The 22,696-nt window shown below is 47.1% G+C and overlaps 11 protein-coding genes across 11 annotated transcripts; 5 read left to right on the top strand and 6 right to left on the bottom strand.

Annotated features, from left to right (window-relative positions):
- Positions 1 to 57: 57 nt before the first annotated feature.
- SERLADRAFT_347999 (uncharacterized protein) lies at positions 58 to 2,635 on the bottom strand (the record flags this gene model as incomplete). The annotated part of the gene is made up of 12 exons (XM_007316757.1): positions 58 to 191; positions 246 to 403; positions 477 to 496; positions 553 to 746; positions 799 to 916; positions 969 to 1,135; positions 1,196 to 1,423; positions 1,480 to 1,531; positions 1,591 to 1,622; positions 1,685 to 1,913; positions 1,962 to 2,325; positions 2,376 to 2,635. 12 exons carry the CDS (start codon positions 2,633 to 2,635, stop codon positions 58 to 60), a joined length of 1,956 nt encoding a protein of 651 aa, XP_007316819.1.
- Positions 2,636 to 3,257: 622 nt separating this feature from the next.
- Positions 3,258 to 3,881, top strand: SERLADRAFT_463899 (uncharacterized protein; the record flags this gene model as incomplete). The annotated part of the gene is made up of 1 exon (XM_007316756.1): positions 3,258 to 3,881. One exon carries the CDS (start codon positions 3,415 to 3,417, stop codon positions 3,631 to 3,633), a length of 219 nt encoding a protein of 72 aa, XP_007316818.1.
- A 493-nt stretch (positions 3,882 to 4,374) lies between these two features.
- Positions 4,375 to 6,439, bottom strand: SERLADRAFT_463898 (uncharacterized protein; the record flags this gene model as incomplete). The annotated part of the gene is made up of 8 exons (XM_007316755.1): positions 4,375 to 4,719; positions 4,782 to 4,907; positions 4,970 to 5,320; positions 5,375 to 5,428; positions 5,501 to 5,741; positions 5,801 to 5,906; positions 5,966 to 6,178; positions 6,235 to 6,439. 8 exons carry the CDS (start codon positions 6,324 to 6,326, stop codon positions 4,619 to 4,621), a joined length of 1,284 nt encoding a protein of 427 aa, XP_007316817.1.
- Positions 6,440 to 6,867: 428 nt separating this feature from the next.
- Positions 6,868 to 8,373, top strand: SERLADRAFT_447792 (uncharacterized protein; the record flags this gene model as incomplete). The annotated part of the gene is made up of 4 exons (XM_007316754.1): positions 6,868 to 7,389; positions 7,451 to 7,580; positions 7,635 to 8,107; positions 8,164 to 8,373. The coding sequence occupies 4 exons, from the start codon at positions 7,102 to 7,104 to the stop codon at positions 8,287 to 8,289; spliced, it is 1,017 nt and encodes a 338-aa protein (XP_007316816.1).
- Positions 8,374 to 9,425: 1,052 nt separating this feature from the next.
- On the top strand, positions 9,426 to 11,664 carry SERLADRAFT_463891 (uncharacterized protein; the record flags this gene model as incomplete). The annotated part of the gene is made up of 10 exons (XM_007316753.1): positions 9,426 to 9,506; positions 9,565 to 9,736; positions 9,793 to 10,125; positions 10,179 to 10,229; positions 10,289 to 10,513; positions 10,579 to 10,734; positions 10,797 to 10,952; positions 11,021 to 11,069; positions 11,144 to 11,211; positions 11,296 to 11,664. 9 exons carry the CDS (start codon positions 9,671 to 9,673, stop codon positions 11,470 to 11,472), a joined length of 1,281 nt encoding a protein of 426 aa, XP_007316815.1.
- Positions 11,665 to 11,820: 156 nt separating this feature from the next.
- Positions 11,821 to 12,391, bottom strand: SERLADRAFT_463888 (uncharacterized protein; the record flags this gene model as incomplete). Its single annotated transcript, XM_007316752.1, has 3 exons — positions 11,821 to 11,938; positions 11,963 to 12,161; positions 12,221 to 12,391. 3 exons carry the CDS (start codon positions 12,229 to 12,231, stop codon positions 11,873 to 11,875), a joined length of 276 nt encoding a protein of 91 aa, XP_007316814.1.
- Positions 12,392 to 12,932: 541 nt separating this feature from the next.
- On the top strand, positions 12,933 to 13,476 carry SERLADRAFT_385537 (uncharacterized protein; the record flags this gene model as incomplete). Its single annotated transcript, XM_007316751.1, has 2 exons — positions 12,933 to 13,043; positions 13,115 to 13,476. Coding segments are annotated over 2 exons (194 nt in total), but the record flags the coding sequence as incomplete, so codon positions are not given.
- Positions 13,477 to 14,397: 921 nt separating this feature from the next.
- SERLADRAFT_414588 (uncharacterized protein) lies at positions 14,398 to 15,397 on the top strand (the record flags this gene model as incomplete). Its single annotated transcript, XM_007316750.1, has 3 exons — positions 14,398 to 14,473; positions 14,530 to 14,660; positions 14,768 to 15,397. The coding sequence occupies 3 exons, from the start codon at positions 14,423 to 14,425 to the stop codon at positions 15,246 to 15,248; spliced, it is 663 nt and encodes a 220-aa protein (XP_007316812.1).
- Positions 15,398 to 15,408: 11 nt separating this feature from the next.
- SERLADRAFT_463883 (uncharacterized protein) lies at positions 15,409 to 18,111 on the bottom strand (the record flags this gene model as incomplete). Its single annotated transcript, XM_007316749.1, has 10 exons — positions 15,409 to 15,601; positions 15,664 to 15,706; positions 15,763 to 15,888; positions 15,960 to 16,139; positions 16,211 to 16,356; positions 16,419 to 16,479; positions 16,613 to 16,854; positions 16,956 to 17,240; positions 17,444 to 17,663; positions 17,869 to 18,111. 10 exons carry the CDS (start codon positions 17,955 to 17,957, stop codon positions 15,551 to 15,553), a joined length of 1,443 nt encoding a protein of 480 aa, XP_007316811.1.
- A 140-nt stretch (positions 18,112 to 18,251) lies between these two features.
- SERLADRAFT_463879 (uncharacterized protein) lies at positions 18,252 to 20,959 on the bottom strand (the record flags this gene model as incomplete). The annotated part of the gene is made up of 3 exons (XM_007316748.1): positions 18,252 to 19,408; positions 19,468 to 20,151; positions 20,225 to 20,959. 3 exons carry the CDS (start codon positions 20,735 to 20,737, stop codon positions 18,584 to 18,586), a joined length of 2,022 nt encoding a protein of 673 aa, XP_007316810.1.
- Positions 20,960 to 21,046: 87 nt separating this feature from the next.
- Positions 21,047 to 21,736, bottom strand: SERLADRAFT_463875 (uncharacterized protein; the record flags this gene model as incomplete). The annotated part of the gene is made up of 1 exon (XM_007316747.1): positions 21,047 to 21,736. The coding sequence occupies one exon, from the start codon at positions 21,434 to 21,436 to the stop codon at positions 21,146 to 21,148; it is 291 nt and encodes a 96-aa protein (XP_007316809.1).
- Positions 21,737 to 22,696: the final 960 nt, after the last annotated feature.

Raw genomic sequence — 22,696 nt, 5'->3', positions numbered from 1 at the left:
ATACAAATAGTTCTATCTGATGAAGTCCACTTTACTTCGCCTCAATAATGATATATTTTACCCTTGACTTTCTTCGCCATGTGCATTGCTTTTGTGTTTTGGAGTGAAGGACCACAATTCAGGGGCTGGCCCAAGAAACATCTCAGAAATCTTTACCCAGTCACGGCTATCCCCGCTTGCCAACAGGGTTTCTTGAATTATCAGAATCAGTACATATGTGATACGAGGAATCAACAATTCCTTACCTAGCTCATCTCTACCTTTGAATGCTGGTGGGCGGTCATTAATGCGACCTGGAAGGCGTTCCAGTAATCCAATTGGAACGTAACGATAATGGAAAGACAAAGCTTCGCAGAGGTATCTGCGAGTAGTGTTGACTCCTGCCGTGTCAGTACCGAAGTGGCTAAATATGCCACATTAATCACAATGATCATCAGCTAAATCTTCATCAGCATGTCAATTGGATGTCTGCTAACCTCAGACCATACTCAGCGTACTATTCATATAAAGGGTAATTAGGGTGCTTTAGGTAACAAAACAAAGCTAGCTTACCTTTCCGATCAACTCTAGGCGCTCTCGAGAGCTGATATCCCATTCCCTGCGTTCTTTGATTTCTGTAAATATCCAAGGTTTAATCAGGGCGCCGCGCCCAACCATGATCCCATCGACCCCGGTCTCCTCGACATTTGACCAATAATCTTGAGCCGAGAAACAATCCCCTCCGCCGAAGATTGGGATGGGGGGTACTGACAGTTCGGATAACATCTTTAGCAGGGGTGTATGTGTATGCTATCACACGAAAAAGGCACACACAGTCTTCATCTTTTTCTCTTGTGCGAACAGCTTCCACGCACTGCTTTATGTAGTTCCAGTCTGCTAGCTTGGTGTAACGCTGTTGTCGGGTCCGTCCGTGTAGCTGCAAGCAAGATAAACCCCGAAGAAAGAGAAGTGGTTGAAGCCACTCTCACCGTAATGCACCCGACATTGAATTCTGAACCGAGACGAGGCATCAGCTTGTGAGCGGTATTCCTCCCATCTTTCACGCCGGTACGAAGTTTGACAGTGACGGGGATTTCTCCCAGCGCTTTATTCATACCGATTAAAATCTTCCCTAGCTTTCCAGGGGTATCAAGCACTAAGGCAAGATCATAAACGGACTGCTGCTGCACACTGCAGCGAAAATAGAAGTACGCACACGCTGAACCACTCCCAGTACGGAAAACCAAGTCAATCGGACAGCCACAGTTCACATCAACGAAATCTATGCTACCTGCGAACTCTTTTCCTAGAATCTCCGCTGTAGGCACCATAGTCGACGGTTTGTTGCCCGCTAGTTGGACCCCGAATGTAGTTTCAGAAGGGTGCCGTCGGACCAGCGACCATTCTTCTTTAGAGGCAGATAAAAAAGACGTAGCGAGTCCCACTTTTGGCGAATCATCATCAGTGTTCCAGAAGTCCATGAAAAGATGTGCCAATTACTTTCACCGCACGTTATATCTGCGCCGAGAGATACGCAAAGTCGACGAAATGGCTGTTCAAAATATAAATAAGTCCGTTCCTGATGTACGGTAACAGACGAGGGGTTCGTACAAGGTTACCAACAGTCGTAAGAGGTGCGAGGTCTTCACAATGCATATTAAAAATCTCAGAAATATCAACGAGAAGAATAACAATTCTGGCCCACAGCTTTTTCCTTCCCAGCGAAGTCTTTTCTTTTCGGAAAATCGCATGGGCACATCCGGAGAGTCTACTTGAGAAATGTTGTCTCCAGTGCGTTGGAGTATAATAGCATCATTGTCAAGTTCTTGCTGAGAAATATCGTTGTCAATCTTTTCACGAATTTCCTTGGCTGACACGTCTTGATCCATGCTTTCGAGCTCTTTTAAATAAGCGTCGGTAACAGGACGTGGGTACTGGATTCGGGGTCAGCGAATATTATCGTAGTAAATTAAGATGGATACCTTCCTAGACCGAAGTAGTTTCAATGCTTCCTGGCTAACATAATTGAGTTCAGCTGCAGAGCCAGCTTTCATCTGTTTTTCTTCGTCTGCGACTAACGCAAGAGCGCCATCTTCGTCTATACCGGCGTGCGCACCAAGGTATCTGCATTTCAGACCCAGCCTACATTCACCTATTTCTTCAAAGCCAGGACAAATAGTTTTAAGGTCCAGAGAAGGGTATTTTCCATTTGCGAAGCTTTCGTAATCAGTATTAGACAATTCCTGGACAAACGGTGGTGTATCCGTTATATTTGAGGCAGAAGGAAAGCGGATGTCTTTGGGTTTTGCGGCAAGGTAAGCTTCAACATCGTGAGTGAACCGACACCTTCATCGCATGAGTAGGCACTTTCTAAACGCAAGGAGCCTCGAACTTACTCTGAGCCAAATTCACAAAACTTCCCATTTGCTACTCTCCAGCATAGCTCAAGGTCATCCCTTATCTTACCAAATTTCCTTCCTTTGTTTGCACCTCGTTGAGCCTTCTTCTGCTCCTTAGTTAGCTTCTTCCGCCCTCCCTCGCCTGATCGTGCGTCTGGTTCCTCCGATGGCAGCGAATTATTACCACCTGTACCTGTATGAGCGGTTGCTCCTTCAGCTGCATCATCGTCAACAACAGAACCAGTAGCGTAGTTCATCGTAAGAAGGAACCTGTACATCGGAGGAAATGAATTACACCTTCATCACGAGCAGACGAAATCGTACTCAGGTTTGATGGGAGCGGTCCCAGGAACATAATGCATTTCTGTCATGGCTGCGATAACAAAACGAGAGCTTTTCTGCTAGCACCGAGTTGTATTATCTGATAGGTACAATGTCAGTGGAAAGTTGGTAAAATTTGAGCAGATAATTCTTGATCAGCGCGAGATTGCAAACTGAGTCACGTGACCACAACAGTGGTATTCTCACGGTTATAATCTCTTCGGTTCATGTTCACTGCCAAGTGTTACTGGCATTTGCTGTAAAGACAGCTTCTATGACAGAACAGCAACCTGGCCATGGCCACGCCAGAGATCTTCAACATGCAATCGGAGAACCTGCATCAGAAGTGGAAGGCAGCCAAGCTGTGCAATCCATCGCCACTTTCATCTCAGCTAACGCCGTCTACGGAAAGTACAGATACCCCCTGGCAATAGACGCTCCAGGACGAAAACTTCACCTGCTGTGATGCCTCGTGCAATGCAGGGACATCTAATTTACTCGAGGACAAATATCCACGACAACACGAGTCTGGACATGATCAATCAGATCATGGGCACGGCTGACTCCTAGTCTCCAGTAACTGATCTAATACAAGATGTGATGATGATAATCGATATCTTGAACACCCGATTTCCCCTTTGAATGGCGCATACGACTCCCGGCCCATCCTGGTCATACTGTACTCCCAGAAACTCGTGACGCAAGACGATTTTAAATGATCGTGGATTTAGTTGGCAACGCCCAACCCCTGCAACACGCTTTTAGTCCTGTCCGTAGTTTGGAGCCAGCCAAGGAATACAAAGCTTTCCAAGAAAGCCCCAGATTCACACCAGGTGCTTGCAGAACAAGTGAATGTCCGCTCCCGGATCACATTGCGATCGTCCGAGTTACGCGGATTTCATCCGCACCGAACACGATGTTTGGAAAATTTTAAGCGCGAGGGAGGGAACACCATTGACATGTCATCACGATTTGAAAAGCGGATAACACGGAAAGGGCAAAGAGACGCGTGCCAGGATGAACGTGTCCGTGACGGTGAGGTAGTCGCGATCGTGATATTGAAAAGATGGACGTCAAGAGACGGAGCTTGGATGAACCAAACACCGGTATTGACAGCATTGACAACTTGACGTCGACAACGAGGCCTACCGGGACCTTGCGAGAGGCGGTGATCCACCAGAAGATACTCAACTATATAGAAATGAAGGAGACAAGGAAAGGTTTTTTCTGACGCCTTGGATGACAGCAGTGGCAGCGTGGAGGTACTGGAAATGATGTAGTGGACTCCTCACCTAGTAGAATTCTCGAAAAAAGCGGACAATGACTCGGAGTCGAGGATGTGGTAGCTCACTTGCCCCGTTTGCAAGCGGGTTGCTAGTAATATTTAGCGTCAGGGTAACCTAGCAAACATGAGGCTGTCGAGTGACTCAAGGGCATCCGAATTTGAAGGTCAACTAGCCAGGGACAAATGTTAACAATGAATACACTCACTTGGAGCTGGACGGCACGGCAAGAGCACGACGTACACGAGTTGCTCTTCATGGGTACTAATACCGAGCATAGCGTAAATTGCACAGGCGGATCGGATGCATTCGTACATGTGGACACCTGAAATGATGACTGAAATTTTAGACACGTATGATGTGACGACTACGTTTACTTTCCAGGTGGCAGATGGCAGTTGAAACAAGATCTACATTTGACGTAAACTGCATGTACGGACTTTTACAAAATAAAAAAACGCTACTCGGTAAACCCGAGCTATACTTATGGGTGATCCGAGCACAAAATACATACAAAAAACACGCTATTTCCTCCTTCCATTCCTTTTCGTATACAAGTTTCAGATTTCAACGCTGACAATTTAGATGATGTGTAACGAGGTCTTGAGCTTGTGGTAGTCATACAGTGTGAAGGCGTTAATTTGCCTCAGTAGCCTGGGCGGTGTGCGGAACGCGGTACTTGTCTATGGGCCGACGAACGGCCTTGCCCTGCTTGTCCCGATAAAAGAGAACATCGCCTTCGCACACAAAGAATACATGAGTGAAGGGCGTGAATTAAATAAGCAACTAAACTCCATACCATCATCTTCGACGAACTGGCACTTGTTGTAGTTATCCCAGAGTGCCTTAAACACGGGTGCATCTGAATAGGCGTAGTGATCGCCAATGAACTCTTTCAGGTATTTCGTGGCTTCCGGGCCGTGGTCTTTGGATAAAGTTAGGCTTTAGGTGAAACGGATAGCGGGAGCCGATGACAAAGAAACTTACAGAAAGGCATCTTTGGGAAGAAATGGTGGATCACATGAAAGTGAGCGACATCGTGAAGGAAGAAGCGGCCTTGCCAGCCCAAGAAATTTCTGTCGACGGTGGCTGCAGCACCACGTTGAAAGTTCCACTCCTTGCCACGGTAGTGAGGTAGTTGGGGGTCAGTGTGGTGCAAGTAAGTAATCATGATGAACCAATGGGAGACGAGGAGCCAAGGAATGCCGTAGTACTTCAAGACTTCGGACGTGCCCCAGCGTTGGCTCGCAGCAGTGACACCCCAGATCATGATAGCAATACCGATATTTGAAATTATGACAACATTTCGTTGTGCCTTGGTGAAGAGGATGGAGTTGGCTGATGAACGAAAGGTGAGAAAGAAAACAAAAACTAGCGGTGGGAAAAACCTACGGTCAAAATGATTTGTCCACTTCGGGTAGTTCTTCTGACCAGAGACATTGAATACTAATGAGGAGTGTGAAATTAGTTAAAAATTTCCGCCGGTGTCTGTGTTACAGAAAGGGAGGCTGGACATACAGAGATAGGCAGGGAAAGCGAGAACTTGTTGGCGAATCAACATGTATAAAGTGTAGATGGGAGTGTCGCCGAAATACTCCTCCCATTGGCTCTCGTGTTCTACGTGTTGGGGTATACCGAGATCACTTCGTGTCTTCGGAACGTACACTTCATCACGTTCCATTGATGCGTGGTTACTGTGGTGACGATGGTGAGAGATCCTCCAACTAAAGAAAGGTGTCCACAGGAAAGTGTGAGTGATCTATATTAAAGAGTACGAGTGAGTTGAGGACATGCGGCGAAGGGTAAAACGGAACATACAAATCCGATCACATCACAGACTGTTTTACTTGCGGAGAAAGCGCTATGGCCACATTCGTGACCAATAACCCAGATACCCGTGAAGATAAGACCTTGGAACCACCAGCTTCGGAAAAATAAGATTTAAAACAAGCACGAAATATCACTCGGATGGTTGAAACATACTAAACGAGCCAAGCACCCCAGCGAGCGGCTTCCGCACCGATCGGCGTGAGCTGCTCTACGAGCCCTTCGGATTTGAAGTAGGGGTCGATCCATGTAGCCATTTTCCAAACGATCGCCGCCATTAAAATGTCACGAGCGCAATAGAGCAGGCCTCGTGTCGTGTCCCGCACGAAGAGATGAGGAGGGATTGCCGCGCGGATCTCATTCAGAGTCCTGGGGAAAGCGCGCTTAGCGTTACATGGCAATATTAAACACGTTCAATGGCCTACCAGGGCATGGGCTCATAGGCCGGGAGGTCATCTTCGCTGTATGGCTTGGTGACAGTCGTGGTCTCAGACGGTGTCTGAGTAGTGGTGGACATTGTAGTGGAAGTATAAAAGTGTGTAGAGAAAGCTATACTCAGCAGAAGGAGAGACTAGAGTCTGCTTGAGTCCTGCCATGTCAAGAGATTTCAGGTGGTATTTAAAGCATTCATCTGTGAACGGTACGTAGTAAATGATTGGTTATATGGAGAAGGCGCGAAAAAAATGAATAGATTGATATTCCGGGGCCTGTAAACGGCATATGACAGATTTCAGAAGAAGATGAGACAGATACGATGATAATGAAGCGCACATTTCCGCCAGAGGTCATACACGTTGCTTGCCATGCATGCTTTCCTGTAACTCGCAATCTTGCCAGAAGACCGATTTGACACTTGACGTAAGCAAGCACTGAACCGATGTTTTCTAGTTGGCATTCCCAAACGGGCTTACAAACTTCCCATGGGAGCGTACATAGGACGGTATCTCCCTTGGTCACCTGGGAGCATGAGAACGACAGACGCTTACAACAACATCTTTCCTTCATGAGGAAGATCAAGGAGATTGCTTACTTTCTCACTTTCCTGCCAAGGCTGTGATCTGTGGATTTAGCATCATGGAGTTCATTCGACAGATCTGGAGCTGCATTCTATCGCCAGATCTTTCTCCATCGAATGAAAGTTTGGACTGATGGCACCCATGTCGAACCGATTCTATTATGTCCAACGACGCTGCTTTGGTTTTTTCGGTTTGGCGATATACGGATCACTATCTTAAAAAGGCCTCAGGTCGGACGCGAAACGTTTCCTTGCATTGCATTCTCTATCACAAGTCATGGCTTATCCCGTCGCTGCCACCAAAGATCTCAGTATACTTCATCCAGGCTTACATCCCATCATCACCTTGCTACCAGACACCTTAGAAACAGCGAAGACTGCAGATGTAGTCGTCAATTTCATGCGTGCCGTCCCTCCCAGGCCGCATGAAGATCCAGAAATCATCAAGAAAGATATCCAGGTATCAATGGATGATGCTCCTCCTGAACAGCCACCCACCACCGTGCGACTGTATATCCCCAAGCGTGAGATAACCAAAGGATTGTTACCTGTGGTTATTTGGTCTGTAAGTCCTAAAGTTGGTATTGGAGTCCCGAGACACATAACTGAGCGCCACCTAATCTCAGCACCACGGAGGCTTCTTTTCTGCGGGCCCAGCACGGCTCGACCCATTCTGTTGCTCAATTGCAGCTGCAGCGGGTGTAATCGTCGCGGCCCCTGCTTATCGCAAAACTCCCGAAAACCCCTTTCCTGCACGTATGTTTGATTTGGTAGTTAAATTTTATCAGAAAGCTGACATATTGCTATAAGCTTTTGACGATGTCTATCAAGTGCTTATTTGGTTGACGACTTCCTCGGAGACCAAACAGTATTCCATTGATCCTAATCGCATTGCGGTTGCAGGATCATCAGCAGGAGGTACACTCGCTGTTGGGATAACTCTGCGCTATCGGGACGAGGGTCGTGATATGTCGAAGATTCCCCTCGTCATTCTTGATGACACCAGCGTTACAGACACTTCGAAGTCTTATTCGACGTATCACAACCCCGTCAACAAGTTATGGAATGCCAACGTTACCCGATTCATGTGGGACTTGTATCTCCCAGAAGGGTCGTCGGCTTTAGATGCAAAAACCAGAGGTTACGCTGTACCTGTCCATGCCGAGGATTTGAAAGGCCTGCCATCTACTATGGTGCTTTGTGCCCAATGGGATGACCTTACAAACGACGCAATATTATTTGCCCATCGACTGCTCGAAGCAGGGGTACCAACCGAAATTCACGTAAAATGCTTCTATTCCAATAGTCAATGAACATAACACTGACCTTATCATATCAGACATACCGGGGTACTTTTCACATTTCGGATAAACTGGTTCACGATACCAAAATCGCAGCTAAGAAGCGACGGGACATCGTGGACTCATTGAGGGCTGCTTTTGGAACTACGGAAGACAAGGAGTAGACAGCTCCCGCACATAAGTGTTTTAACTATCCTTTTGACTATCGATGTAAACTATAAATGATCAATTTCATTATCTTACCATCACTTGGGCGACGTCGGAAGAAAACGGTAGAGGGTACGACTGCTCAGTCCTGATCGAGTGATAGGCATTGCGAAGCAGTTCCCGGTGGTAGACCTTCCACGCCAAGATTGATTAGTGGAGACACGGATTCATCGGATCGGGAGGCTCGGAGCTGTCTCATCAAGAAGTGAGAGCTATTCGCCAGGGTTGTCGCGGGACAGAGAATGCGGTAGACACCCATCGTTTCCAGGTTCTTCTTCTGAGAATACGAAACTTAATTGTTATTAGCGAGGATAAGGGGAACCATTCGCATGGGTTGATACTTATTGCGCTCCTATTGGATGGTGAATACTTTTAATGCGACTTTGAGGACGTTGTAGTGGTTAAAGGAGAAATAATGCTCACTCTACTGCGGAGTGTCGTAAAATAATGTAGACCACTGTCCTACCGGGGAATAGAGCGAGGTCAGGTGCTAGAGCAAGTGTCCGCAGGTTGTGGAGCTGACTCAAGACTATAGCTGAAGAAGAATAAAGTGAAGCTCTGATCTTAGCGCGTTATGATTGCTCCAACGAGCGAGATCAGAATGTATCGTAAATCTGATTTAGTGCAATCTCCTTGATGACTCTCACACTGGACTGAGTGTATTCTGGCGGAAATGAAGGACCTGCCAGTCGAAGCATGTTGAGGAACCTCGTTGTGCCAGAGTACGAGATTTAAACGCGTCGGTTGACAATGTAGTGGCATTGCACGAACGTTTGCGGGCTTGATACACGATGGCGTATTTGGCGAATTGGCACCAGCAGTGTGTAGGGTATTCATAATAATATACGTCCGTCTCATAACAATATACACGCCCGTCTGATCTAGGATGACGGATGAAACCAAGCCAGCCCGACCCTGCTTCCCCTCGGCTGGCGTGACCGAGGCCAGCCGAACACGGCCGATATTAGATGCATCCCGATCTGGATGTGCTATAGATCTGCCTCTGGATCTGGCAGTGGCTGTGCGGCAGTGCTTGGGGTCCTCTACTCTAAACGGAGCGGGTGACTGCCACACGTCCACGGTGCTTGATCTGCATCCGACATTTACTCTCGCCTTTAGACATGCCAGTTCCCATCCCCAAGCCTTACAGACATGAGGCACGCCTTCTCTTACGGTATGTATTCCTCTGCGTGTATAGTGAGGTCTAAATGATAAATTATACTCTTTACCAGGTCCGAGTCTATTATTTATACTCCATCCACTTTCTTGTCCTAAGTCCAGCAAGGTTTGCCTGGAATTATCTTCTATCTATCTGCCACACCTCACAGGTAACTCATCATGTCCATCTTCAAAGATGCCCCAGAGTACGCTCAGCGCAAGCTTACTCCTTTCGAGCCTCCCAAGGTCACTTCATGTCCGTCCATCCTCAGCCATCGATCACTAACCATCTTATCCTACAGGTAACTCTCGCAGAAATACATGCCTCCATCCCCAAGCACCTCTACAAGAAGTCGACCCTCAAGGCCATGTACTACGTGTGCCGCGACGTTTTCTTTACCGCACTTTTCTACAAGCTTGCCACCTACATAGACCCTCTTTCCCGCACCATCGTCGACCAATATGGCTTCAGCTCCCGCTCCGCACAAGTCGTAAAATGGACTCTCTGGTCCACCTATTGGTGGTGGCAAGGTGTGGCCTTCGCTGGCTGGTGGTGTCTCGGCCACGAAGCCGGTCACGGCACTTTGTCTCAATATAATTGGATCAACCACAGCGTCGGCTACGCCCTTCACACTGTACGTAAGGAATGCCTCCCGAATGTATACTGTCTTTAATCAATCATTTACAGTTCCTTCTTGTTCCCTATTATTCCTGGAGATCCACTCATCATGCTCATCATGTTGGTACCTGCGTTGCCTGATTGATCTTGCCACATTGACAACGACGTTTTCTTTACAGAAAGCGACTGGCTGGCTTGAGAAAGATGAAAACTTTGTTCCCCGTACTCGTACCGACTACAAGCTCCCTCCGGCCTCGAAAGCACATGTATCGGATTATCACGATATATTTGAAGAGACGCCTATTTACACCCTCTTCCGTATGCTGGCCATGCAACTCATGGGATGGCAATTTTATCTGTTCACAAACGCTATGGGGTCCCCGATGTACCCAGACGGTACTAACGTACGTTCGCTTCTTTTATCAAAAGTTTTGCTATTGCAGTCCAGTATTCTAACTCCCCTTCACAGCACTTCTCTCCCGACTCGCCTCTCTTCAAGCCCCATGAACGCAGGGGTATCATCGCCTCTAACTTTGGTCTTTCTGTCATGTCCGCTGTATTGTCATACTATATCTCGAACGTTGGGATATCCACCTTTATCAAGTTTTATTTTGTCCCTTACCTGGTAAGCATTTTGGGTTATTCATAATTCTCTGAGAACCTGTTCCTAACCGCCACTGGAACCAGTTCGCCAACCACTGGATCGTTATGTTGACATATCTCCACCATTCTGACCCGACGATACCGCACTACCGTACGAAGGAGTGGTCTTTCCTCCGCGGTGCCGCCGCCACCGTGGACCGTCCTCTCCTTGGGTATCTAGGCCGCTTTTTCTTGCACAACGTGAGTATAACATCACCCGCTCTTTTTTTGGTCCTTGCCCTGGCTAAAATTCATACGCTGTCTCAAAGGTGTCCCATGACCACGTCGCACACCATTTCTTCTCCATGATCCCCTTCTGTAAGTTTTTTCCTGTTATGCTCCGAGTCGAAGCTTCCTTCGTCATTTGTATTTGTGCTCACGTAGAGACTTAGATAACCAACCTCAGGTCACGGAACATGTTAAAAGCGTGCTTAGGGAGAACTACAATTACGATTCTACGGTGCGTTTTTACGCCTATTCCCTTTCGTCTCTTCATTTCGCTCATTGCGTCAAACGCTTTACTCTTGGCCTGGATTGCATGCAGAACACATTCCGTGCTCTCTACCGCACCTTCACAGAGTGCTGCTTTATCGAAGACGACGGCGACATCGTCTTCTACAAGAACAAGGATGGAGAAACGCAGAGGAAACTCGTCTCTGAAACGACGGGTGCTGCGGAGCATGTCGTTGACAAGGCCATCACGGTGACTACTGACATGTGATGACTGGGAAATAGAACAGAACGAAAGAAAGGCCAGGATATGCTGTATATTTTTCTGTGTATAGATACTCGATCCTCTCGACGAATGAAACGCAAGCGTTGTATACGTATTTCTTACTTGGATATCATCTTACGAGTTGTATGAACTTGGCATGGAAGTTCTAAAATTAAATCGTTTTGTGCTCACACCTATATTTCACTGATGCGGGTGACAAGGGAGGGACAGATGTGGCGTCTATTCAATCATTTGATCTATATTAAAGTTCGATCGATGCAAAAGCTACAAGCAAGCAGAACATGTGTATTCGATCTGATATCAAAGACTAGCGGATGCTAGTAGACAAAGGTTACGATCCGTACTCTTGGACCTCTCCAAGTCTATGGCTACGGTTCAGCGCTCATCATATGATTTGGGTCATAAAATATCCATTAGTCAAACACAGGCACGCATCAGAAAAGAACAGTGAATTAAGTCCTTTGAAGTTACCGTGGGGCGGGGTGACAGATGGCGTCGCCAAGCTCACGACTCCGACGACCTCGAGTTTAGACACCGCAAGTGAGTGATTCTTCGAGTCAATCGAGAAACAGACGATATCGGGAAAAGCCGTACGTCTGTCAAAGAAGGAAGATACTGCGACAATTAGACAATGACGCCAGTGGCGTTTGAACGCCCCAAGTCTCTTACTCTCTCTGTGCGGTGAAAATCGGAAAAGCACAGAAGCACAAAACGAATTGCCAAGGCCACGTACCCAACTTCCATCACCCGGCCAAAAACAGCTACTTTGGCATGTCTATAAAGAGAAGTTCCGAACTAGTAGGCCTGGTTTCGTTACTTGATTGTGAGCGGCGAGTTCGGTGAGATTGGGAGATTGTGCTCGAATTTGAACATCGGGGGTATATGTAAGTTGCGATCATAAAGGTAGCTTCAGATGGAGCTTGAATACAGTTTTTGGATATAAACGCGTTGGCCATTGGCGGCTGCGCATGGCGATAAGCATGGTCAGAAAAAGCGTGCCCCGAGAATTATAGCCTATTTCGATCGGAACAGTTAATATAACAGATGGGCGGAGAAAGCAGGAGTGGGGAAAATGTACGTTATCCTAGCGGAGAAGACTTGATCAGGCGAGGTATAATAGTCTCCGTGAATCGGGATATGGTTCCTAGTTATGCGTACTTATTGGATGAGCATGCTGTGATGAGTTTGAACACATGTCACACGGGCTAGAAGCTTGAAGCCTCGTTTTCCATTTCATAGCTGCCCCTGAAAAGAAGTCGATGATCTGTGATTGTCGATAGATAAGAGTTAACTTGTGGGACCTTTAATGTATGCGATCAGTATGGAAAAGTAGTCAACAATCTCCACTGAGCCGTTGTCATTAGTGACAGTACGCACAGATGTATATCCAGCTTTGGTGGTGAGGAAGATAACATACCAGGACGTGTATGATAGAAGCACTCGAATAGATTCAGTGACAGATCCTTGGAGCAAGGAGGTCCGGCGCTCGAAACCTACATTCCAGATATGGTCATGGTGACCATATCAGAGCGCCCAGAATACTACCACAAGAAGACCTACAGTCAGTTGGGGGAGTTCAGCACAAAAGGGTTTGCATTGGTACGACTTGACTCGGTTACAGACTCACCATCGTGAAACGTCATCGGAGACAAAAGCTTCGTGACATGAGAAGGTCAGTATTGGTATTGTTTGGACTGTCTATCCTTATCCGCCTAGAGTGTGCCGAATACCACAATACCACGATGTTGCATAATGTCCACAATGTCGTTGATTGATGTGTGAATACTGGGAGAGTATGATGCCCGGGTAGTGATGTTGAATATCTGATGGGACTCGACTCGAATTCAAAAAACCATTAGAATTGAGCGAGAACAGTATGCTTCCTCCACCTAAAGTCCATTTCAAGACGGCGATCAACTTAACGCCTGCGACCGAAGAAACTTCGCAGGAGTAGCGCTGTAGCCCAAAGGGTGCACGATATAATGAATCCGGAGAAAGTCAAAGGTATGTTGATGATGTGGTTGATAATGGTGATGCCAGTTTGATGGCATCCGATTCGAAAAGTGCCAGCGGGCCATGACTGCGCATCCCTATTAGAAGCAAAGGTAACCTAGAACGGCCTGGCTATGGGCTTTCATCTGATGGTTACATTCAACCGTGGAGCTTTGGAAGGGATATCGTTATAGCGAACTAGCTGGTTCAAGGCGTTACTAGAACAAGGCATGTCCCCGACGACAAGGGATCATCTGATGGATCCAGAGAAAATGAGGCACCGCATACCTCACGAAATGGAAAAATGTTGGCATCTGCTGACCTTTCTTCCTCATCAATATTCCCGGACCACTTCAAACCCCAGATTGCACGATAAAAGTAGAGTCAGTACCTGAGTAAAGTGGCTCAACGTACTGCATAACGGCGACAAAGCCCCGATTTTCTAGTGTGTGATGTAGATATGGTTCGTCACGATCTCGAAAGTTGGAGGGATGTAAGTTGTAAGTGTTTCATCCATATATTTTTAACAGAGCTGAACACGTAAACACCTACCACACAACTGGGCTCTTATCAGTAGCTATTCTGGCTCGCACCATAATGAAACGAGGGGCAAGTCTGTTGTTCAACTTGATCATGAGATAAGTTTAACTCAATTCTATACCAACAGGAGACCCACCAAAAAAAGCTCCGGTGATAGACTTGATGTAGAGCAAGTTATAACCGTGATGCATGATGCGTGATGGCTTATCATGATAACGTCCACTGGGTCAGTTGCTCAGCGCTCAGACTGTAGCCAGTAGTATTGCAGTTACGGTATGACTCCGAGTCGGAAGAGCAAATTGGAAGAGAGCCATTAACCCAACTCCCAGTCTGGGGTTAGGTGTTCGCCATTCGCGGCGACAGCGCTGTCGTTAGCTCAGACTCATACCGTGACCCATCCTAAATGGCAGCCATCGGCAGCGCAAGCACATCTGCAGACTCATGGGATCATCCAGTATGCTGACATCTTACAAAATAGCCTCAATTATTTCTGATTAGTGCTTTCATCAGACATTCTCAGATCCACAGAGTTCTGCTACGTATATATCACGGCGCAAAGTGCCCACCCAGCACGTTCCGGATGACTGGGATAACGATGACGACGACGACGAACCTGAAAATTCCAAGGTTTGGGATGATGCGTAAGTTTTCTGTATGCCATCAACCCACCCATCACAGGACCCCCTTTAGGGTCAGACTTTGTTTTTTCTCGCTCTTTACTCAACGAGAATTTTTAAATCTGGACCAGAAATAAGAATGAACCTATGCCAGACCTCATTATCTCACCCTCGAGCACTGGTCAACCGCTGGTATCGCCCCCACTATCAGTATTTCAATCACCCATGCGAATTCTAAAGCGCCCGTCGCCTGTATCAGGCTCTTCTATTACATCCAATTCTTCTCAAGATTCATACTCATCTCGCCACACTCTCGCAGAACGAGAGGCACAATACAAAGCGGCACGAGATCGCATATTCGGTGGAAGTACTCAGGCTGGCGATGGAGGAATCGTTGCTGACTTCGATGGGTCGGAGCATTTGGATGATGGGAAAGCTAAGAGGAACGGGAGTAAAGCTGAGAAAGAAACGTCAATCACTGTTGTGCGCAACCCTCTTGGGCCTTCTGACGCAGATTCGTCTAATGTGGCCGACAAAATCACCTCTGCCAAGGGCTTCGGTGGCAGAAGGAGTGGTAAGAAACCTGAATCGACATTTGCGGCCCTTGGATGAAAATATCCTCGGCCTAACATTCTTTTGTATCTTTGTGGAATCATTTTAATGATAACCCCTTGTAAGTTTTGACGTTCATCTTCGTAGGTTCAGGTTGTTTGTGTACTTCATACCCGGGATTTGGCTTGAAGAAATTAACCTTTAGATGATTCAAATGTTTGAGTAAGATGGCTTCCATGATCATACGAACAACTTGAAGGTAATGTCGATGATAGGTAGAATTCATTTTATACAGCCCCCAACACAGTTCTTATTTCTTACATTGCTTCCCTACTTGACATATATAATGCTGCCTTTATTCTTCATGCCGCGATCGCCGCTACCTCATACAAGTACGTGCCCAACAGCTTGGTCTACAGAATGAATCAGCAGTTAATAATGTATGCTTCGGATTCGAATTTCAAGGAAAACGCACCCCTTCAATGAAGTTAGACCGATCCAATTTCTCATTAGTCGAGCTAACATATACTAATTCAGTACGCGTTCACAAGAGTAAGGTTATGGCTTGGCTTACTGTGCACCGTCATCTCCCCTTCCCATAGGCAACAACAAAACGTTTACTCCCAAACTTTCGGCAAATGTCAGTGTCACAGGAATCGAACCGCCCTCACGTGTAAGGTCGGGTGTCTTCTTGTACACCGCCTGTCAATTACCCCAATCCCAATTAGCTCACTCAGAAGCTCGGGAACAGGCCTAAGTCCACGGATACGCACCTCAGTTGCTTTGATGGCTGCCTCGTAATTCCAGTGCTTGAAATCAGCAACCCATGGTTTGCCACCGTGACCACTCTCCACAACCAGCTTGTTCTTGCTGTTCAGTTTTGCGAATTCTGACTCCAAGAACGAGAAAATGAGCGGGTTGACCTTCTCAGGTGTCTGTGGAGGAACGAGACTATGGATCATCACATGCGAGCGTCGTGTCAGTTTTCTTTTCTCCCTCTCAACGAACAAGAGTGGCATTACCGAATGCTGAACTTTCCTGTTACTTTCGCGGGAATGACGGTCTTTCCACCAACACCAGAGAACGCGCCTTCGATACCATGCAAGGAAAGCGAGGGGTAGCGCATGCGTCCCATGAGAACAGTAGCTTTGTCCGAAGATAATGCGACCTATCATCGAATGAGTCGATCTTCAGAATATACCCCTTTTCTCCAGAGATATGTATACATACCGGTGCCCCTGCTGAGACTTCAATGTCATCTATCGTGTAATCCATGGAGTTGTACATTTTTCTGGATCCATCCATATTCACAAGTAAATCCAGATCCGAATTTAACCATTCGTATTAAACAAGAATAGAGTTTTTGTCGGTTTCAGCCATTAGACTTGAGAAGTTCCAGGAGTAGGGCTCAAAGAAGTACTCACATTTCTTCTTCGTCAGCAGGCTCTACCATCTCGTCGACGCCAGGGATTAATATTTTCCCATCGCTCCTCACGAGTCCGCTCATCAGTTTCACGAGGTCTGTCATAGGCTCGTGTACTGCACGTCCATACGCTCCAGAGTGAAGGTCCTGGGCGGGTCCGCTGACAGTAACCATGATATAGGTCAAACCACGAAGTCCATAAGTAAGTACGGGGGTCCGCGTGTTAAGCCAGTAGTTGTCGGACTACGTCACATAAAATACAAATATGAATCAAGTCAACAATGCCCGAAATAAAACAACTTAGCATATGACGGTTTGAAAGCATGAGAAAATAGAATACGCACGATGCAAACGCAGTCCACGCCGTCAAAATAGCCATCTTTGCCCTTCTTCACCTCTTCTTTGATGAGGTCATCGAGGCCTTCGCTGCCGGTCTCTTCCATGCCTTCGAAACAGAATCGCAAATTGACGGGCATTTCGAGTCCGAGGCTTTTGTGTGCCTCGATCACGTTGAGCCAGCCCAGCACGGGTCCCTTATCATCCGTGGATCCACGACCGTAAAGGCGGCCTGTGGCTTCATCAATCACGAGTTTGAACGGATCAGTGTTCCAGCCATCAGAGATAGAGGCCTGAAAATAAAGCAATGTCAGTTGTTGATCGATGTTATAAAAGCAAAGACAAGGGCTGTATTTTCGCGATAAAATAACTCAAGAGCATGGACCCATCGTAGCAAGTTTAGATCGCATAGGCGGTCTATAATAGCGATCGGAGGGAGGTACGTTTCCAGCGTCTGGATTCCCCAAATAACCTAACACATAATGTTTGTACTCACAGGCTGAACATCGAAGTGCCCGTATACCAATATCGTCTTCTTCTTAGGGTCGCTCCCGAGCCTTCCTAGAATGGCGGGAGGAAGTTGAAGGGTCTGCTCTTGCATGAAATGTGTTCCAAGGTCTACAAGCTTGGTTTCGACACCGAGAAGCTTGAGCTCGCCATCCAGGTAGTGTGCCATTTTAATGACATCGGGGCGACGGGAAGCGTCACTGCTGACACTGCAGGGACAAACGGGGAGGGTGATCAGTATATCTTATGATGAAAGAATAAAGGAGATCGTTTGGAGATAATCGCCGAACGAGATATTTAGGAGGATGATTAGGATAAGAGACTCCTCCTGCTCATAGGATCACGATCCATTGCAGCGGTGCGGTACTGCTGACCTCGTCTGACTTTCTGAAACGAGGTCTATTGTAAACTCACCTTGGGATCGCAACCGCATCTGCAAGTCTCTGAATAAACTTATCGGCATTCGCATCGATAAACTCTGTAAATTTCGCGGGAGATGGCATTGTGGCTGGCTAGCAATTCACGATTACGTCCTTCACTGGTGCTTGTATCCTTTTCAAGTTAGGTATCAACACAGATGTTGGAGATGAAGGAAAGGGAAAGGTTACAATGGCCTGTGGGTATTATCACTGATAAACGTTGTGTCCGGATCTCAGCGCTGTCTGGAAACACACTGAAGCAACCCATATGCGATCACGTCGCATGATCAAAAGCCACTCAATTTGTTATCTTCAGACCCACTGCCTGCACTCAGAGATAACGCCAGTCTGGGCATTTCGCATCTTCACCGTCACATCCAAGGTCGAAAGCTAACACTCGCATACCACAAGAATCAAGGCAGACAAATCCACAATAACAAGGACATTAAATTATGTGCAAACGAATGTATAAGTCCTGCCTTGTTCGTGCAAACAAGGCGAAGAAAACTACCTAAATCTATAGAAAGAAAGACAGCCCGTCCTCCCAAAGTCTGAAAAAGCCCAACATGCAAACGCATTTCGAATCTGTAAGTAGGTATATGAATGCACTGCAGTACTCAAAACGCAGCGCGCTATAATATATTCTTCATTTCTCCACTTTCCATTACATCTCACATCTCCAAATCCCTCCCCGAACGCCCAGTTACCCTCTATGGCATATTCACCAGCTCCACGCTTCTCTTCATAATTTCCTCCAATGGCCATCTCTCTCCAGATGCATGTTTCAAGTCGAGCAAATCTCCAAACTCATCACACGCTCTCAATATCACATCGATATCTTCTTTGGTATGCGAAGCGCTCACGCAGAATCGCACTCGACTTGTCACGAGAGGAGTTGCCGGGTAGGCGACGACGACCACAACGATGGGCGTTTGTCGTGTGCGCATGAGCCTTGCAAAGACGGGCATCTTACCAGGGTTGAAGACGAGGAGAGGGACAATGGGAGAATTGGGGTGACCGTAAGTGATGAACCCAAGCTTTTTCAGGCCACAATGGAGATAACGAGAGTTGAAGGCAAGGCGACGCAGGCGTGAGTGGCCCTCAGAACCATCGCGAAGAGCAAGGGGAAGTGACAGCCATGACGGGAGAGCAGAGGCAGGGGCGAGACCGGGATGTTCCTCCGAGTCGGAAGCTCTGAGGGTGGCCGTCGAGGAAGAAGGCGAGAGTGTCAACGCGCTTTTGGTGGAAGGTGGAGGAGGGGCAACACCCATGATGCTAGCCATACTGGCGATAACTTGGGTCAGGACCGAAGGAGTCATAGCTTCTGCATACGCGCCAGAGTGGCCTCGTACGCGAAGAGCATCAATAAGGACTTTAGGACCAGCGATGTAACCACCAGCTGCACCAAATGACTTGGTGAAAGTACCCATGAGGATATCGACCGAACGTGGGTTGATGTTAAAGTAGTCGGTAATCCCACGGCCGTGCGGGCCTAAGGCACCAATAGAGTGAGCCTCGTCGACGAAGAGGTAAAACTGTGAAGTATGTCAATGTTAAATTAAATGAGGTATAGAGGTGAGGGATGAGTTCTGACCTTGTACTTCTTCTTCAGCTCAATGATTGCAGGCAAATTAACGAGTGTACCTTCCATACTGTACAGGCCTTCTACGATGAGCAAAATCTTCTTCCAGGGTCGGTGAGTCTTGGGCTGGCCTTGACTGATAACCTCTCGTAGCAGTGATTCCAAAGCTTCCATATCATTGTGCTTGAACATCCGGACCTGTGCTCCACTCAAGCGTACTCCTACTCGGATCGAAGCGTGGTTAAGTTCGTCAGAAATGACGAGACAGCCTTTGCCAACGAGTGCAGGAATGAAGGTAGAGTTGGTCGCGAATCCCATGGAGCTGATCAATGAATCCTCCATGCCGATGAATCTAGCCACCAGTGCCTCGCCGATAACGTGAAGCTCGCTCGTCCCACTCTCGAGGCGCGTTCCGCATGTAGAAACACCGTACCGCCGGAGAGACTCTTCCACCGCATCAGCACAGCCTCCACGGGCTTGTGCGAATCCGAGATAATTATATGATGAAATGTTGAGGGCACGGGTCTTGGAACCACTGTATAAGTACGATTCATTAAAATCAAGAGAGTAGCGGTCTAGGATGGCAATTGTGCGACCGGCAACGCCAGTGACGGGCTGGAAGAAACACTCGTCCATTCGGCGTTTGAGCCGTCTGGTATAGAAGGAATCGAAGTCAGAATTTAAGGGCGCATAACCCTACGTAGGAAGCAGAAAATGTGCGTTTCAGCTAATCTTATTTATTGGGCTACTCCAGATAAACGCAACTCACATCGTAGGGCATAAGATGTTTGAAGTATCGTGGTTGGAAACGTTTACCAAAGAAGTCACGGATGTGTCCGAGACAGAGGAGCATGAGGTAGCTCATATATGTGGTAATGAAAATATAATAGGGCGGGTCCTCGTAGTGTGTTTCAAGCGTTGATTCGGGAGTATGTTGGGAGGCATAACGGAAACTTTCGTTGGCGCAATGGCCGAACTCTGTATGAACGGTGGTAAATACCTGCTCAGAGGTTGGGGGCGTGAGGGGATAGGCAAGGCCGCTGTCGTCGAGATCGTTCTCGTGGAGAACGGTGTCTTCTGAAGAGGATGTGACAGAGGAAGACATGGACAACGCAGGGGTCGATGTCGGGGAGACTTCGTGGTGTCGAGCGCGTGCATCTGCCTCTGATACGGCGGAAAGGTAAGACGCTGCGGTTGCCATGGATGGGAGCGAGCTCAGCGACTTTTTCTTGAATATCGAGGGTGACGGCGACGGCGGATTGAGAGCCATGGGCGATGGCATTTTTGTGTTTGTGTTTTATGTTTTATTTTTTTGTGGATGTCTTTCCTACCAAAGGGTTCGGACGACGAGCAAGACGACGAAGGGACAAACTAGTAGAAAATGAACCAAGCTATGGTTATAAAGCTGCTTGCTTATATAAGCGGACCAATACGCAGATTGATAGGGAAAAACGTTTATTTCTCAGCGCACGGACAATGACCTGGGTGCAATGTATAATGATAGCAACTTATGTCCTTGCTCATGTCTCAGGATGGCCTTCGACGAAGAACTTCCTTCTTGACCTGGACCGTCTCAGGACCATATGGTCTCATTTCGTTCACTGGTGTGTAAACACACTGACATTTGTTATGCCGTTTACCTCCGGACTCTCAGCCAATGCATGCCTTACCTCGCTCGCTCAGCCATGTTCTATACCGCTGGACCACATGGATGTAGTAAAGTCAACGCCTGGAAGCTGCCTGGACGCCTAGTTGGATGACGGAAACGGGCAGACATAGCGGAGACGTTCAAGTGGGTACCACCACCGTGAGTAACACACTTATAACAATCCCACATGAAGCGCTCAGTTCCTTGTCCATGGCACTGCTCTCGACCCGGTTTACTTTCAAGAATAATAGTGTTCATAACTTTAACTGGCCCAGGACTTGTCCTGCTTCCGAATATCGCCCGCCTCGTTATCAGCGCATCTTTGACCTGCATTTAAACGCGTTTATGGCACTACTGTGTGCTATCTCTTCCAGCACGCATAGGCAATGGTTCATGCGGCATTAGCACGCTGTGCCTACATTAGGTACGTTCGATTTCACGGTCCCACTCATAAAAGCGCTCAATCTTGCTGAACTTCACAATTGGGTGAGTGCCAATCTTCTAGCTCTTCACTAATGACGTCTTTCTGCGTTTCTGTCCGTTTACAGATAACAAGGAGTAAATGATTCTAGCTCAGATTTACTTGTCGCACCCCGTTAACGCGCTATTCGTGCTCGCGATGCCAGTGTAGTTAGTTGTTTGCTTTCCTGACAGTTACTGTGGCCGGTTGGTTACGGTTGAAAACATGCCGCGCGTCGGCCACTTTTTGTTTTAACCACCGCTCTCGAATTTTGCCCACATTTATTTCAATAGTTAATTAGCTAAGTCCTAAAATAAAATTTGATCAATCGAGGATCACACGAGCGAATTTCTGCCAGTGATACGCAATTGTATAACATTAAAAATAGGAACCAGCGTGACTGCCAGCGACGTTCAAGAAACAAGATGTGCCATAAGAAACACATCAAGAACATATACATCCAGACCACCAAAAAGAACATAGCAAGGACGGCAATGCATATCAAGAAAGACAACCGGAACACTCACTGCAAGAAATGTAACTGGAACAGGTAGCTTCAAGAAATCAAGATTTCTATGGGCGAGAATAATGAGAGAGTATGATTACAGCAATCAGAAGACTCACTGGTTGCAATAACAGACTCAATCCGAAGTATACACAGAAATTGTTACAAGTATGTAGTGTATGCAGATTCTCAAGGGTCAACGTCCAATTCCCTTCACCAAAATTGCCCGCATGATCTCTAGGATAATACATTAGGGCCGTTTCTTCCGAAAAAATGAGTGTGGATAGCGGCTTACATTGTGGTCATAACTTGAGGATTGGTTAACAAATCACCACAACCTAGACATGAGACCAAACAATTTCAGAACGTCATTGAGAACAGAATATAAAAACATACCTTGAAAGTCCGATAGAAACACTAAGCCTTGCGTGAGAGTGAACTGAGTGTGTTGAGCAAAACAAAGAAAATTGGCAATGTCAAGCTGAGATGACGACAGGCCTTTCCTTGGGGAAGCACTGTTGTTGTTAATATACTTGATGAAAGGTCCCTGGATCTTTTCCTCAAGAAGATAAACAGCGGCCTGCGAGTCTTGTGTATTCTGAGGAATGGCAAGGGCTGAGTAAACAAA

Source organism: Serpula lacrymans (assembly GCF_000218685.1).
Source record: "Serpula lacrymans var. lacrymans S7.9 unplaced genomic scaffold SERLAscaffold_5, whole genome shotgun sequence".
In the NCBI taxonomy this organism is placed as follows: domain Eukaryota; kingdom Fungi; phylum Basidiomycota; class Agaricomycetes; order Boletales; family Serpulaceae; genus Serpula; species Serpula lacrymans.
Note: the sequence above shows the minus strand (reverse complement) of the source record. Positions and strands in the feature narration are given on the sequence as shown.